The sequence below is a fragment of the Chlorocebus sabaeus genome, chromosome 23 (assembly GCF_047675955.1).
Source record: "Chlorocebus sabaeus isolate Y175 chromosome 23, mChlSab1.0.hap1, whole genome shotgun sequence".
NCBI classification, from domain to species: domain Eukaryota; kingdom Metazoa; phylum Chordata; class Mammalia; order Primates; family Cercopithecidae; genus Chlorocebus; species Chlorocebus sabaeus.
Genome location: NC_132926.1, coordinates 5066773 through 5082948, shown reverse-complemented (window position 1 = coordinate 5082948; position 16176 = coordinate 5066773). Strand labels below are relative to the sequence as shown.

General features: G+C 59.0%; 1 protein-coding gene across 5 annotated transcripts; it reads left to right on the top strand.

The window, feature by feature from the left end:
- The first annotated feature begins 808 nt into the window (after positions 1 to 808).
- FGFR4 (fibroblast growth factor receptor 4) lies at positions 809 to 12411 on the top strand. 5 transcript variants are annotated; one of them, XM_037992815.2, is made up of 18 exons: positions 809 to 955; positions 3135 to 3278; positions 3971 to 4234; positions 4320 to 4400; positions 4512 to 4678; positions 5259 to 5382; positions 5875 to 6065; positions 6189 to 6327; positions 6673 to 6866; positions 6941 to 7086; positions 7190 to 7311; positions 8912 to 9022; positions 9115 to 9305; positions 9649 to 9771; positions 9879 to 9949; positions 10196 to 10333; positions 11482 to 11587; positions 11718 to 12411. In XM_037992815.2, exons 2-18 carry the CDS (start codon positions 3188 to 3190, stop codon positions 11865 to 11867), a joined length of 2409 nt encoding a protein of 802 aa, XP_037848743.1. In that variant the 5' UTR covers positions 809 to 955; positions 3135 to 3187; the 3' UTR covers positions 11868 to 12411. The 5 variants fall into 5 exon arrangements, with proteins under 5 accessions (XP_037848743.1, XP_008013595.1, XP_072866583.1 ...); XM_008015404.3 differs by having other exon boundaries at positions 809 to 1014; XM_073010481.1 differs by lacking the exon at positions 809 to 955 and adding an exon at positions 1099 to 1483 and having other exon boundaries at positions 3139 to 3278.
- The last annotated feature ends 3765 nt before the right edge of the window (positions 12412 to 16176 follow it).

The window sequence follows — 16176 nt, the reverse complement described above, 5'->3', positions numbered from 1 at the left end:
CATTTGCCTGTTTCACTGAAAAGACAGTGAAGACCGAGGCCTTGTGTGATGGTGCTGAGAGCTGGGCCTATGACGTCCAGCCCTGTAGTCTGTGCCCTGAACCACTTCACTCTGTTTCTTTCTCCATCCTCACAGTAGAGAACTCATCTAAGAGGAGCTTGCAAGTCCGGAGGGCTTCCTGGAGGAAGTGAGCTGAGAATAATATAAAATTAACCAGACCAAAGGGCATTCCAGGAAGAGGAATGGTACCTGAAACTGCCCAGGAGTAGCAGCGAGCCAGGAGGCGTGGGTCATGGCAATAATCTATGTATAAAGAGCTATGGGAAGCTATAGGAAAATTTAAGGGAGTGACTGACACAGTCAGATTTGTGTTGTAAGTATCACTCCGCAGGTTGCGCAGAGAACAAATGAGGGAGCAGAAGGAAGGGGTTCTCCTATCCACTGCACGGTACTGCGCAGAAGACAGGGGAGCCAGGCATTCCCTGAGGGGTGAAAAGCAAGCAGTAGAGCTGGGTAGTGGACTAGAACTTAGAAGCCTGGCCTGGAGCCTGGGTGGGGCGAAAGAGGTGGAGCCTGAATGAGATGTGTATAGGGGGTGTGCGTAGGGGTGTGTATAGGCTGGGGCGGGGTCCCTGGAGTGGGCTGACTGGGTCGGCGGCGGGTCTCCAGGTGGGCGGAGCTCTTGGCCACCTCCCCCGCCGGCCACACCTCTCTCTGGCTCGAGCTGGGCCAGGAGGGGTGGGCCCGAGGGGGCGTGGCAGGGGGGGTGGGCGGGCCCGAGCAGGAGGGGCGGGCCCGAGGGGTGGGGCAGGAGGTGGGCCGCCCGCGGCCACGCTGCCGTCGCGGGTACATTCCTTGCTCCCGGCTGAGGAGCGCTTGGGCTGTCTGCGGACCCCGCCGGGTGCAGGTTTCGCGGCCGGCTGGAGCTGGGAGTGAGGCGGCAGAGAGGAGCCAGGTGAGGAGGAGGCAGGCGAGCAGGACCCTGTGCAGGGCGCGGAGTCACGCAGGCTCGAGGTGAGCCGGAACCCTTTCGGGCCCGGGCTGCGCTCCCAGCCGCCAGGGGGCGAGCGGCGGCGGGGCTGCGGGGACTGCCCCTCCCGGCGCAGGGGACCTGGGCGTCCGCCGGGCGGCAGGGGGTGGAGGGGGCGGTAAATCAGTAACCCGCAGTGCACACAGGGCCTTTTGTCCCGCTCCGTCCAAAGAGCACCCTGGCCGCGGGGCTGGTTACTCATTGCCCACCGAGGCGGGGGCAGGCTGGCCCTGTGCAGCTGCCCTGGGGACCCATTGATTCGCACCTCCCCCCAGGCTGGCCCGGCAAGGGTGGGGGAGGACAAGCGCGCTTGTCCCTGCGGCTGTCTTCGCGCCGGCGGCTGAGATGAGGGAGCTGAGGCCCCGAAAGTTTCAGTCACTTAGCGCCCGGGGGCCTCCACCGCGAGTGCGGGAGGCTGGAGGGGAACCCAGGACTGTCTGATGCCTAAGGCAGGTCCTCCGTTCCCACGTGTGGGGTGGTCGGTCAGCGGTCAGCAGCCACGGGTGACTTTTCCACGGACTCTGATATCAGGGCAGCCTGGGGTAGGAATGAAATCCCCGGGCCTCCCCAGCCACTCCCAGCCCAAGCTGTGTACTCGAAGAGCTGCCCTCCCTGCCAAGCCGAGCTTGGTAGGGAGTTTTACCAAGGAGGATCCGACTGGATTTGAGAGTCGAAGTGGCCTCAGAGACAGCAGTATCTGAGTCAAGTAGAGAAGAGGAATGAGGGGCACAGAGGGGTGGGCAAGAGAGCATATGTGACCAGTTTTGAAAGCCAATGGCCTCAGCGCTCCTGAAGGGACAGACGGTGTGACCAAAGAGATAGGCAGCGGAAGAGAGGGAGGCCTAGGATGCTGAGCTGAATCCTGCTGGGCACAGGTAGCCATTAAGGGCTTGCAAGCTGGGGGCATGACATGGCAGACTTGTAGTTTTTTAAAACTCTGCCGGAAGATGAAGGTTGAAGAGCCCAGGGAGAGGATGTTTCCAAAGGCCCATGCAAGAGATGGCCATGACCTGCCCTGAGTCGGGGCAGGGGAAGCCAGATGGACTGGAAGTGGAGTGGCAGTGACCAAGGGTAAGGAGGTGTGATAGGCTTCCCACACAGGGTAGATCCAGAGACACCCAGTGCCACCCATAGGCCCCTAGGACTGCAGTGGTCACCGTATTCCTTTGTCCCAGCTGAGGCTCGGTTCTGCGTGTTCTATTTTGGGGAACAGAGGTGTCCTTGGTGGCGTTTGGAAGAGGATAGCCAGCTGGGGTGTGTGCACGTCGCAGCCTGACAGTAACAGCACCCGAACCAGAGGTGACTGGCTGAGGGCAGACCCAGGGCAACAGGTGAACAGTTCTAGGGCCGGGCACAGGGAGAAGAACATTCCAACACTCTGTGTGCCCAGTGCCGATGCACGTTGTCTCTTTTATCCTCAAAACAGTCCTATGAGGATAGTAACCCAGAGAGAGACAGAGACAAGGAATTACAAGTTGATGAGAGTCAGGATTTGAACTTGGCTCTGGCGGATGGATAATTAGGGTCTGTATTCTTTACAAAACCGTGTGTACCAACAAGCAGAGGTATTCAGGGATGCAGTCCTGCTTGCCACGGAAGGAGCTGCCTTGTCAGTTGTGAGCGCCCAGCTCTGGAAATGTCAGTAATGCTATAAGGAGTGGGGATTGGATCAGATAACATCCAGATGCTGAAGTTTGGCCTTGTATCATTTTTCACTTTGTTTTTTGGCTCTTCGGCAATCAATTCATTTATTCAGCAAAAAATAAATTACGTGTGCCAAGAGCATGCAGAAGATAGTCTCCGTTCTCTGCTTCCCTCCAAGAAAAGAATCCCAAAACTGCTTTCTGTGAACGTGTGCCAGGGTCCCAGCAGGACTCAAGGGGAGCAGGAAGCCCAGCCCAGACCCCTTGCACAACCTACTGTAGGAAGGCCTCAGGCTCTGGCTACAGCAGAGCTGGTTCCAGTCTGCACTGCCACAGCCTGGCCAGGGACTTGGACACATCTACTGGCCACTTCCTGTCTCAGTTTCCTCATCTGCAAAATAAGGGAAAAGCCCCCACAAAGGTGCACATGTAGCAGGAGCTCTTTTCCCTCCCTATTTTAGGAAGGCGGTTGGTGGGAAGCCCAGCCTGGGTCCCTGAGAGCTGTGGGAAGGAGATGCGGCTGCTGTTGGCCCTGTTGGGGGTCCTGCTGAGTGTGCCTGGGCCTCCAGTCTTGTCCCTGGAGGCCTCGGAGGAAGTGGAGCTGGGTATGGCTTCTGAGGGGGGAGAGGGTGGCAGGGGTGGGAAGAGTGGGCACCAGGAGGGGGCTGCTGGGCTGAGCAAAGCTGGAAAGGATCCTTGCCCAGGCCCTGAGAAAGTGGCAGCAGGGCAGGGCTCAACCACTGAGACTCAGTCAGTGCCTGGCTTCCAGCAAGCATCCATGTATCTCTGTGTCTGCGAGAGAGGACTGGCCTCGCAGGGTGCAGGGCCCTAAGCTGGGCCGCAGAGCTGGTGGTGAGCTCCTTGCCTGGGTGTGTGTGCGCGCGTGTGTGTGTGTTCTGTGCACTGGATGCGTGACCTAGGAGGTCCAGGCAGCATGTGTGGTATATGCATTACAAGGGTGATATGCCCCAGTGCAGCATGACCCTGTATGTGGCACCAATAGCATGTGCCGTGTGTGTGTGTGTCCGTGTGTGTGTGTCTGTGTGTGTGTGTGTGTGTGTGTCTTGGCCAGCGTCATGTGCACTAAATGCTGTGTGCGTGACATGCCCCAAGAGTGTGGCATTTGTCCTGGGTGTGGCATCCGCAGCATGTGGCTGTGCGGGTGTCAAGGAGCAGTGGCTCCTCCAGCATGCGTCGCGAGGTGCTTGTGCCTTGCATGTGTGGCGTGTTCTCTGTACACAGGAGGCTGCCTCAGATGGGGCTACGGGGTCTGCTGACCTCTGCCCTCTGCCCACAGAGCCCTGCCTGGCTCCCAGCATGGAGCAGCAAGAGCAGGAGCTGACAGTAGCCCTTGGGCAGCCTGTGCGGCTGTGCTGTGGGCGGGCTGAGCGTGGTGGCCACTGGTACAAGGAGGGCAGTCGCCTGGCACCTGCTGGCCGTGTACGGGGCTGGAGGGGCCGCCTAGAGATTGCCAGTTTCCTACCTGAGGATGCTGGCCGCTACCTCTGCCTGGCCCGAGGCTCCATGATCGTCCTGCAAAATCTCACCTTGACTATAGATGGTAAGAGATTAGCAGTTAAGGGATGCCTGGGGAGAGAGACCTGCCCCTCCTGGACCTCAGATGCCTCCCTCTGTCCTTGATGTAGACTCCTGGACCTCCAGCAATGATGATGAGGACCCCCAGTCCCATAGGGACTCCTCGAATGGGCACATTTACCCCCAGCAAGGTGAGTATAAGTCGTCAAGGACTTGTGTCCCCGCTGCTCATTTAATCACTGAGAAGAAGAGGTCTGTGTGGGAACACACGGTCATTCTAAGGGCCTTCCTCTCCCCTCCAGCACCCTACTGGACACACCCCCAGCGCATGGAGAAGAAACTGCACGCAGTGCCGGCTGGGAACACCGTCAAGTTCCGCTGTCCGGCTGCAGGCAACCCCACGCCCACCATCCGCTGGCTTAAGGATGGACAGGCCTTTCATGGGGAGAACCGCATTGGAGGCATTCGGGTGAGTCTCTGGGTTCCAAGACCATCTGCTGCCTCATTCTCATTCCTTCCTCAGTCCCCTCATGCCTACAAGCACACCTGTAAATCCACTGAATGAGGAAAGCAATTGCGGGGCCCCAGAAGGAGCCCTGGACTGTGGACCTGGGCAGCTCTGGTTCCTCTTCTGCTACTCTCTGGCAAGTGACTTAACCTCGCAGCCTTAGCAACTCCATTTGTAAAGTGAGAAGAATCACGGACTGGTTGGTCTCAATAAGCCTTAGCATCTCATCATCTTGATGAGACCCTGCAGGGTCGGCTCCATGCTATCATAAGGCAACTGAGTCTCAGAGAAGGCAAGGGCTGGCTCAGAGTGGCACAGCCAGGGAGAGGGAGAGCTAAAATTCAAAAGGCTCAAACCCAAGGCTTAAGCACTCTGGGGAGCCTTCTCCTTTGTCCCATAGTCCTTGGCCTGGACCTGATGTTCTCGGGGCCTAGAGAGCTTGAGAAGAGTCCTGTGGGCAGGATGAGGATCTAGCCCCCTGGTCCTCTGGCCCCCTTGGTGGACATGGTCTGGTGGTCCTGGACACTCCCTCTGCCTGCAGCTGCGCCACCAGCACTGGAGTCTCGTGATGGAGAGCGTGGTGCCCTCGGACCGCGGCACATACACCTGCCTGGTGGAGAACGCTGTGGGCAGCATCCGCTATAACTACCTGCTGGATGTGCTGGGTGAGTGCGGGGCCAGAAATGGGGGAGGCCTGACCCAGTCGTGCCCTCCGGTGGGGTCTAGTCTGGCAGGCAGGATGGACTCAGATGAGTCAAGCAGCTCGGTGACCAGATGGTCGGGGAAAGCACAGGGGCTAGTGTGGGGCTGGAGGAGCAGGGCTCTGCCAAGAGGAAAAACAAGAAGGACATGCAGGCAGAGGGTGCAGCCTGAGCTGCAGGCCTGAGTATAGCGAATGCTGTGCACTTGCAGGCCAGCGTATTCGGAGGTGTGGCTTTTATATGGGGAGCCAGGTGGTGGAGGGTTTTGAGTGCTAGGCTGAAATGTCCTTGACCCGAAGCAATGGGGAGCCAGGGAAGGTTGAAACAGGGTAAGCAGGAGACGGACAAGAAGCTGCAGAAAGGTCCTTTGTTGAACTTGAGGAAGGCTGGAGGGAGGCAAACAGGTGCTTCTATGGGTGCCAGTAATGAGGGTTGACTACCTTGCCTGGTCCCCAGAGCGGTCCCCGCACCGGCCCATCCTGCAGGCTGGGCTCCCGGCCAACACCACAGCCATGGTGGGCAGTGACGTGGAGCTGCTGTGCAAGGTGTACAGCGACGCCCAGCCCCACATCCAGTGGCTGAAGCACATCGTCATCAACGGCAGCAGCTTCGGGGCCGACGGCTTCCCCTATGTGCAAGTTCTAAAGGTGCACCGTGCTCCAGCCTGGGCCCCTCTTCTCCCACCCAGGACTGGGGCTCCCCAGCTTCCCTGCTGACCACAGTGTGGCCCCAGGCCCTGCTGTGACCCCAGAGTATGTCCCCCTCCCCAGACTGCAGACATCAATAGCTCAGAGGTGGAGGTCCTGTACCTGCGGAACGTGTCAGCCGAGGACGCAGGCGAGTACACCTGCCTTGCAGGCAATTCCATCGGCCTCTCCTACCAGTCTGCCTGGCTCACGGTGCTGCCAGGTAAGCACCTGCAGGGCCAGAATATGCTGCGAGATGCTCCTCTGGGCCAGCAGTGGGGGCTGTGGCCTGTTGGGTGGTCAGTCTCTGTTGGCTTGTGGGGTCTGGCCTCGGGGGCAGTGTGTGGATTTGTGAGTTTGAGCTGTATGGCAGCCCCTCTGTGCCTGTCCACGTGTGGCCGTCCACGTGACCCTCTGCTGAGCTATGGGACTGGGCATAACTACAGCTTCCTCCGTGTGTGTCCCCACATATGCTGGGAGCTGGGAGGGACTGAGTTAGGGCACATGGGGCGGCCAGTCTTACCACTGACCAGTTTGTCTGTCTGTGTGTGTTCATGTGCGAGGGCAGAGGAGGACCTCACATGGACCGCAGCAACGCCCGAGGCCAGGTATACGGACGTCATCCTGTACGCGTCGGGCTCCCTGGCCTTGGCTGTGCTCCTGCTGCTGGCCGGGCTGTATCGAGGGCAGGCGCTCCACGGCCGGCACCCCCGCCCGCCCGCCACTGTGCAGAAGCTCTCCCGCTTCCCTCTGGCCCGACAGGTACTGGGGGCATCCCCCACCTCGCATGTGGCAGCCTGACTCCAGCAGGCAGAACCAAGTCTCCCACTTTGCAGTTCTCCCTGGAGTCAGGCTCTTCCGGCAAGTCAAGCTCATCCCTGGTGCGAGGCGTGCGTCTCTCCTCCAGCGGCCCCGCCTTGCTCGCTGGCCTCGTGAGTCTAGACCTACCTCTCGACCCACTGTGGGAGTTCCCCCGGGACAGGTGCGCTGAGCTGTGTGGGGGCAGGGACGCAGGCACCAGGTTGCAGCCTGCCCTCAGCAGGAGTGACTCGGAGGTCTGAGGCATGGACTTTCTCCATCTCCAGGCTGGTGCTTGGGAAGCCCCTGGGCGAGGGCTGCTTTGGACAGGTAGTACGTGCAGAGGCGTTTGGCATGGACCCTGCCCGGCCTGACCAAGCCAGTACTGTGGCTGTCAAGATGCTCAAAGGTGAGTGTGGCCCGGTGTGGTGGCTCACACCTGTAATGCCAGCACTTTGGGAGACTGAGGTGGGAGGATCGCTTGAATCCAGGAGTTCGAGGCCAACCTGGGCAACATGGCGAGACTTCATCTCTACAAAAAAAAATAAGAAAATTAGTTGGGTGTGGTGGTGTGTGCCTTTAGTCCCAGTTACTAGGAAGGCTGAGGCAGGAGGATCCCTTGAACCCAGGAGGTGGTGGTCGCAGTGAGCCATGATCACGCCACTGTATTCCAACTTGGACAACAGAGTGAAACCCTATCTGAAAAAAAAAAAAGAAATAAAAGTAAAAGGTGAATGTGGCAGCCTGGAAGAAGTGCTATGGCATTGGGACTAATAGAAGGGGATCACAGTGCTACCAGGTGAGCCCTGGAGCTGGGAGAGGCTGTGGGATCCCACCTTTAAACCTGCAGTTCAGCTCTGTTCCTGACCCTGGCAAGTGACTTCTGAGCCTCAGTTTTCCCTCGTGTCATATGGGGTAAACAACAGTCCCTACTCCCAGCCCAGGGACTGTGGGAAGTGCCTGGCTCATAGTCAGCGCTCAACAAATTGTCACCATTGGGGTGACGATGATGAGAAGGATTTGGTGTGACAGGCTTGATATCCTCTGTCAGCGTCAGTCTGTGTCAGCCTTGACTTCACCTCTTCTCAGCCTCACAGGCCCTCCCCCACCTTCCCTGTGGTTCCCCCCTTCCCTGTGGTTCCCCCCTTCCCTGTGGTTCCCCCCAGACCCTCAGCCTCCCTTGGACCCTCCCTAGGTCCATCCCGCGTCCACTGCTCTAGGAGGACAGCCCTTCTGCTTGCACCCAGTCCCAGCCCCAAGGGTGCTCTTGCCAGGCACTCCCGTACCCCGCCCATCAGGACCTCTCGTTGCAGTTCCCCAGCGCCCCCTGCAAGAATGGCCTCAACTGCTCTTCTGCTCCTCCCCTCCTCTCTACACAGCTGGGGCCACCTGGTGCTCCCTGGGAGGCAGGGATTGAGAAATGTGCATTGTGACATGGGCGTGTGTGGGTGGGGAGTGTTACATCATTGGCCCAGGGCCACAGGTCAGCCCCAGGGGCCCAGCCAGAGAAGCCAGAGCAGCCTTCTTCCCAAGCTCCCTGGCTGCGCCCTGCCTGCCGCCGGCTCCCTGAATTCCCAGGCCAGTTGGACGCCAGGCCCTGGTCAAACAGACCCCAGGGTGCCAGCCTGCTTTCCGCTCCCAGAAGCTCTGACCCCATGTAGGGACTGCCGCTAACCCTCCAGAGGCAGCTTCCTTCCTGCTCTGAGCTCTTCCCCTCTCTCCTGTTTCCTGGACCTGCCCACTGGAAGGCCTGCCTCTCAGATCCTTGATATAGTTGCATCCTTGCAACTGCTGTGACAGGTAGGGTGTGACCCACTGCTGTGTTTCCCACAAGACGACCCTGAGGTTCAGAGACACTAGGAGACTTTTTCAAGGCCACACAGACTAGCAAGGATTCAGCCCTAGACCTACGTAGCCCTGGCCCAGTGCTCCTCGTCCTGCCCCTGCCTCTGCATGTTCCCTCATGTAATTGGAGGGCAGCCTCTTCCCCCCATCTGCTGCCCTTACAGACAACGCCTCTGACAAGGACCTGGCTGACCTGGTTTCGGAGATGGAGGTGATGAAGCTGATTGGCCGACACAAGAACATCATCAACCTGCTGGGTGTCTGCACCCAGGAAGGTGGGGCCAAGGCGGGGCCGGCTGCCTGGGCCGTTAGGGTACAGAGCCAAAGCTTTGGCAGTCTCTCCGAGCTCCCTCCACTCCCTCTGTAGGGCCCCTGTATGTAATCGTGGAGTGCGCTGCCAAGGGAAACCTGCGGGAGTTCCTGCGGGCCCGGCGCCCACCGGGCCCTGACCTCAGCCCTGACGGTCCTCGGAGCAGTGAGGGGCCACTCTCCTTCCCAGTCCTGGTCTCCTGCGCTTACCAGGTGGCCCGAGGCATGCAGTATCTGGAGTCCCGGAAGGTACAGGCGGTAGGGCTCTGGGCCCCTCTCGATCTCTCCAGCTCCACTCTCTCAGGCCTGTGGCATTAAATGTCCCCAACTTCTTCCTCTCTGCTCTTTTTCATGACCCCACCTCAGTGTCCCCAGGCATTCATGCTTTCCTGCCTTCCCCACTTGTTCCTCACACTTCCCTAGAGGGGAGAGGGGAGAGGGGACACAGGAGAAGGCGTTCCCCATTTCTAAACCTTGACCACCTCCTCTGTAAAGTGGGTGGAGGGCCCCTGCCCCTGCGCCTGCTGGGGGGTGGTGTGTGCTCAGCTCAAGGTCAGGTGTCCTGATGCACCCAAGCCCCCACCCCCTGTAGTGTATCCACCGGGACCTGGCTGCCCGCAATGTGCTGGTGACGGAGGACAATGTGATGAAGATAGCTGACTTTGGGCTGGCCCGTGGCGTCCACCACATTGACTACTACAAGAAAACCAGCAATGTGAGGGAGACGGGGCAGAACTGGATGGGAGTGGAGGGGGGCTGGGCCTGGGGTGGCAGGCATGGGGACTCGTGGGACTCTGCACTGAGGCCCTCCCTCCCCTCCAGGGCCGCCTGCCTGTCAAGTGGATGGCGCCCGAGGCCTTGTTTGACCGAGTGTACACACACCAGAGTGACGTGTGAGTCCTGCCAGCGGTCACTGTCCTACCCCACAAAAAGGGCAAGGCACTGCCCAAAGTCACATGGCCCCAGGAGGCCTGCGCTCCAGGGCTCCTTCAGATTTGTTCTGGGATCCCAGTGGGACCAGACTCCAGGAGGAGCCCACTCCCCACCAGCTGGGGTGGGTCATGCCTGTGGGGTCCCCCGTCCTAGCCCTGGTCTTAGGGAGGGCGCTGGGCCACACTGAGCCCTGGCCCTGCCTCCAGGTGGTCTTTTGGGGTCCTGCTGTGGGAGATCTTCACCCTCGGGGGCTCCCCGTATCCTGGCATCCCGGTGGAGGAGCTGTTCTCACTGCTGCGGGAGGGACATCGGATGGACCGACCCCCACACTGCCCCCCAGAGCTGTGAGGCCTCATCCTGCCCTCGACCCCCACTTTCCAGTCCTCCTCCTCTGCCCTGACCATGGCCTCAGGGTTTGTGCCAGCCAGAAGGACAACACTAACAACAACTCCTCCTCTTCCTCCTCCTCCTCCTCTTCCTCCTCCTCCTCCTCTTCCTCCTCCTCCTCTCCTCTTCCTTCTCCTCCTCTCCTCTTCCTTCTCCTCCTCTCCTCTTCCTTCTCCTCCTCTCCTCCTCCTCTTCCTCTCCTCCTCATCTTCCTCTCCTCCTCATCTTCCTCTCCTCCTCATCTTCCTCCTCCTCCCCTCCTCCTCCTCCTCCTCCTCCTCTTCCTCCTCCTCCTCCTCTTCCTCCTCCTCCTCTCCTCTTCCTCCTCCTCCTCCTCATCTTCCTCTCCTCCTCATCTTCCTCTCCTCCTCTCCTCTTCCTCCTCTCCTCTTCCTCCTCCTCCTCTCCTCTTCCTCCTCTCCTCTTCCTCCTCCTCCTCTCCTCTTCCTCCTCTCCTCTTCCTCCTCCTCCTCCTCTCCTCCTCATCTTCCTCTCCTCCTCATCTTCCTCTCCTCCTCTCCTCCTCCTCTCATCTTCCTCCTCCTCTCCTCCTCCCCTCCTCCTCATCTTCCTCTCCTCCTCCTCTCCTCCTCCTCTTCCTCTCCTCCTCATCTTCCTCTCCTCCTCTCCTCCTCCTCTCCTCATCTTCCTCCTCCTCTCCTCCTCCTCTTCCTCTCCTCATCTTCCTCTCCTCCTCTCCTCCTCCTCTCCTCATCTTCCTCCTCCTCTCCTCCTCTTCCTCTCCTCCTCATCTTCCTCTCCTCCTCTCCTCCTCCTCTCCTCATCTTCCTCCTCCTCCCCTCCTCCTCCTCTCCTCATCTTCCTCCTCCTCTCCTCCTCCTCTCCTCTCCTCCTCCTCCTCTCCTCTTCCTCCTCCTCCTCTCCTCTCCTCCTCCTCCTCCTCCTCTCCTCCTCCTCCTCTTTCTCCTCCTTCTCTTCCTCCTCTTCCTCTTCCTGCTCCTCAGCCTAGTGGAGCGTCCTGGCCTGGCTTCCACTGATGACCCCGCCTATCCCTCATCAAACTCCCCACTCAGAGAACCCCCGGTCCTCCCCTTCCTCCTGAAGGCCTGAGGCTCCCTGTGACCTTCTGGCCCACCGCTCCCAGGTACGGGCTGATGCGTGAGTGCTGGCATGCGGCACCCTCCCAGAGGCCCACCTTCAAGCAGCTGGTGGAGGCGCTGGACAAGGTCTTACTGGCCGTCTCTGAGGAGGTACAGCCCCCTCCCACCCACCACCTCCCTCTGCCTGCTCCCCTCCAGGCCTCGTCTGGCCTGACCGCGTGGACATGCGCCCCGTCCCATCCTGGGCACTGCAGAGGCTGACTGGCTCCGTTCCCCACAGTACCTCGACCTCCGCCTGACCTTCGGACCCTATTCCCCTGCTGGTGGGGACGCCAGCAGCACCTGCTCCTCCAGCGACTCCGTCTTCAGCCACGACCCCCTGCCACTGGGATCCAGCTCCTTCCCCTTTGGGTCTGGGGTGCAGACATGAGTAAGGCTCAAGGCTGTGCAGGCACATAGACTGGTGGCCTTGGGCCTTGGGGCTCAGCCACAGCCTGGCACAGTGCTTGACCTTGGCAGCACGGGGTCCCTGGCCCAGAGTGCTGTCCCAGGTCTCTGGTTCTGCTTTGGGTAGGTCCCTTCTTGGTCCTGGAGTTCGTAAAGGCTTCCTGCTCTGGCCTTGGGTTCCCAACCTACAGCTCAACTGAAATCTCAAGGCCGTGCCCTTGCCCTTGGAGCTGCAGTGCCTGTGTCCTGATGGGCTGAACGTCAGGGTTCTGCTGGGCCTCTTGGACCTTGGCGCTCAGCCCCCATCTTGGGTTTGGCTGAGCCTGGCTGGAGAGCTGCTATGCTAAATCTCCTTCCTCCCAATACCAGCAGGAGGTTCAGGGCCTCTGAACCCCCTTTCCCCACACCTCCCCCTGCTGCTTGCCCCAACATCTTGATGGGGGCATCGGCCCCTGAGCCCAGAGAAGCTGGAAGCCAGCCAAAAACAGGAGCAAATGGCGTTTTATAAATTATTTTTTTGAAATAAAGCTCTGTGTGCCTAGGTCTTCCCTGAGCAACATGGAGGGGAGTGGGATGGAGGGATCCCCCCAGGAGAGAGTTCTGCCTGCAGGACACGGACTGAGGGCACCGGACCGGGCCGTGGGCTCTGCCACCTCCCCTGCCCCGGGAGCCAGGGTGTGCCTGTCTTGGTCCACCGGTCCCACCAGCACCATCTTGTGTCTGCCACAGTGTGAATGAGTGTTAATGGGCTGAGTCCGCATTGCACCATCTACAGTGGGACTCCTGTGCCCTCTGCACATGTGTGTGTGCGTGTGTGCCCTGCAGCTGTCCCCGGGGGAGCAGGCAGCCCCCCTCCCCCATCTGCTCAGCATTAACCAAGCTGACCGTTAACACAGCATGAAAATCTGAAAGCCAGCCTTAGGCCACGGCCTGCTCCCACGCTCTGCCTGCTCAGGCTGGGGGCTTGTGGGGGCCATGCCCGCCCCACCCTGGCCAATCTCCCAGGCAGCAGCTGGTTGCCGCCCGCCTGGGCTGCAGCTGTCCCTGCCTGCCTGGTCTTCCACTGGGGAGCCGTCACAGCCCTGTACTCAGAGCCCCTCAGAGGGAGCAGCTTCTCAGGGCTCTGAGCCTGGAGCCTTCCCTGGCCTCATCCTGGCATGTACTGCTACTCCCCAGCCCCTGAGCCTTGAGTGGGCCATGGGGAGCCTAGGCATGGTGTCTGACACAGCGCTTGGCACTCTCCTGCCTTTTCCTACAGGCCTCAGGCTGGGACAGAACTGCCCAACCAGGACAGCCTTTATGGAGGCCACTGGGATTGCCCCCATCTGCCCCCAGGGAGTGGTGGCTGAAAACACATACGCGTCAGAGGGGTCAGACAGAGGAATTGGAGGCTGGGGCCTCCTTGGAAGACTGAGCAGCGCTGATGAGTGTTTATCCTCACTCTGCGGCTCCTCACACCTCTCCCCATAGCCTCTCCGGCTGACAGTCTCCCAAACAGAACTCATCTTCCCCCCAGAGCGGTACCTCCTCCAGGGCAGGCTCCAGGGAGTCACCTGACCACTTCCCTCAAGAACCTTGTTTCAGGCCGGGCGCGGCGGCTCACGCCTGTAATCCCAGCAGTTTGGAAGGCCGAGGCGGACGCATCACCTGAGGTTAGGAATTCGAGACCAGCCTGGACAACATGGTGAAGCCCTGTCTCTACTAAAAATACAAAAATTAGCCTGGCGTAGTGGGCTGCACTGTAGTCCCAGCTACTCAGGAGGCTGAGGCAGAAGAATCACTTGAATCCGGGAGGCGAGGGTTGCAGTGAACCGAGATTGCACCAGCCTGGGCTAAGGAGCAAGGCTCTGTCTCAAAAAAAAAAAAAAAAGAACCCTATTCCCTAAAGTGCTTCCAGGGTCCAGCCGTGGCTCCTGAGGCCAGCACTGCCACCTCTCTGATGATCACTGTCCTTGCCCATGAGTAGGGTGCGCCTGTCCTGCCTGCCTCCTGGGGCTTAGGGTTTAGGACGAAGCGAAGCACGGTGCTGACGCACATAGGCCTGGGGGAGGGCGTGAGGCTGCGGACCATGGGTTGGGCTGCGGTGCTTCCCTGGGAGCCACTGCCCTGGGAGCCGGTGCTGGGGCTTTTGTGTCCCTGAGGGTCCCCTCTCAGTCCTAGGTATCCAGCCTCCCTTTTGCTCCCTCCCCTGCAGGTGGCTCCAGAGGCAGCTTCCAAAGGCGGACTGCTCGCAAAGACCCCCCCTAACTCCCGAAAGCCCCCAGACTGACTTTCTTTTTCCTTCCTTCCTCCTTCCCTCCCTCCCTCCCTTCTTCCCTCCCTCTCTTCCTTTATTTCTGTCTTTTGTTCTTTCGTTCATTCTTTTTCTTTCTCTCTCTCTCTCTCTTTCGCTCTCTTTTCTTTTTCTTTCTCTCTCTTTTCCTTCCTTCCTCTCTCTCTTTCTCTCTCTCTCTCTTCTTTATTTCTTTCCTTCTTTCTTTCTTTTTTTTTTTGAGACAAGGTCTTGATCTATTGACCAGATTGGAGTGCAGTGACGCCATGATCATGGCTCTGCTGCCTCAAACTCCTGGGCTCAAGCAATCCTCCCACCTCAGCCTGCCAAGTGCATAGGACTACAGGTGTGTGCCACCACACATGGATAATTATTTTTTATTTTTTGTAGAGATGGGGTTTTGCTATGTTGTCCAAGCTGGTCTCAAACTCCTAGCCTCAAGCAATCCTCCCACCTTGGCCTCCCAAAGCTCCCAAACCCCGGACATTCTGACTGAGCCTCACTCTCCAATGTATAGCCTCCCATTGGGGGTCACTGTCCACTGACTGTGTCCACCTGTCCAGCCAATCACAGGAGAAGCAGATCCCTTGGACTTGACCTTGGGAAGGAGAGGATTGGGGGGTTAGAATCGTGTGTGAGGACACTATTCTAAGGGGATGTGGAACAACAGCCCCATTTTCCAATTTCCCAGCATGAGCCTGCTGCAGTGCCAGGCTCAAGCAGCCATGCGCTCCCCCACCACAGCCTTGCCAAATCAAGATGGTTCTTCCCATTTAACAGTGGAGAAACTGATGCCCAGGGTCACAAGAATGGGGCTCCAGGCTAGGCTGAACCCCAGGTTCCCAGAAGGCCATGTGCACATTGGAGACCAGACCCAGGTCACTCAGAGTGACATGAGCAGCTGCTGCCTGGTGGGTCCTGGGGGCTGGGAGGGGCTCAGCTGCCCACCCTGCACCCCCCCCCCCCCCGCCAGCGTCCCTGGCAGGCATACGCTTTCTGGGGCCATTCCACATTCCTGATATCCCATGTCAGAATGAGACAGGTACTGCTAATTCCCCGATTTGAGCTCTGATGCTCCAGCTCTCTGCCCTCCCCTTCCTGCTCCAGGCAGCATGGCAGCAGCTGGGGCTTGGCCTCCCTGGTCTGCCTGGGTTCTAGCCAGTGACAGGGGCCCATGGAAAAAGCACTGAGGCCGGGCCGGGCACGGTGGCTCATGCCTGCAATCCCAGCACTTTGGGAGGCCGAGGCGGGTGGATCACGAGGTCAGGAGATCAAGATTAGCCTGTCTAACATGGTGAAACCCCGTCTCTACTAAAAATACAAAAAATTTGCCAGGCATGGTGGCGGGCGCCTGTAGTCCCAGCTACTGAGGAGGCTGAGGCGGGAGAATAGCGTGAACCCGGGAGGCAGAGTTTGCAGTGAGCAGAGATCATGCCACTGCACTCCAGCCTGGGCGTCAGAGCAAGACTCTGTCTCAAAAAAAAGAAGGCGGGGCGAGGTGGCTCATGCCTGTAATCCCAGCACTTTGGGAGGCCTAGCCGGGCTGATCACCTAAGGTCAAGCGTACAAGATGAGCCTGCCCAACATGGTGAAACCCTGTCTCTACTAAAAAATACAAAAAAATTAGCCAGGCATGGTGGCACGCACCTGTAATCCCAGCTACTTGGGAGGCTGACACAGGAGAATTGCTTGAATCTGGGAGGCGGAGGTTGCAGTGAGCAGAGATCGGACCACACTGCACTCCAGCCTGGATGACAGAGAGAGACTCCATCTCAAAAAAAAAAAAAAAAAAAAAAGAAAGAAAGAAAAAGCACTGAGGCCAGGCACGGTGGCTCACCCCTGAAATCTCAACACTTTGGGAGGCTGAGGTGGACGGATCACCTGAGGTCAAGAGTTCGAGACCAGCCTGGCCGACATGGTGAAACCCTGACTCTACTGAAAATACGAAAATTAGCAGGGCGTGGTGGCAAGCACCTGTAGTCCCAGCTACTTGGGTGGCTGAGGCAGGAGAATCGCTTGA

Excerpts from the sequence above, each read along its gene's own strand:
- FGFR4 (XM_037992815.2), top strand. The coding sequence starts at position 3,188 with ATGCGGCTGCTGTTGGCCCTGTTGGGGGTCCTGCTGAGTGTGCCTGGG. Across the intron at positions 4,401-4,511 it reads GCACATTTACCCCCAGCAAG|CACCCTACTGGACACACCCC; the intron begins GTGAGTATAAGT and ends TCTCCCCTCCAG. Across the intron at positions 11,588-11,717 it reads TACTGGCCGTCTCTGAGGAG|TACCTCGACCTCCGCCTGAC; the intron begins GTACAGCCCCCT and ends CGTTCCCCACAG.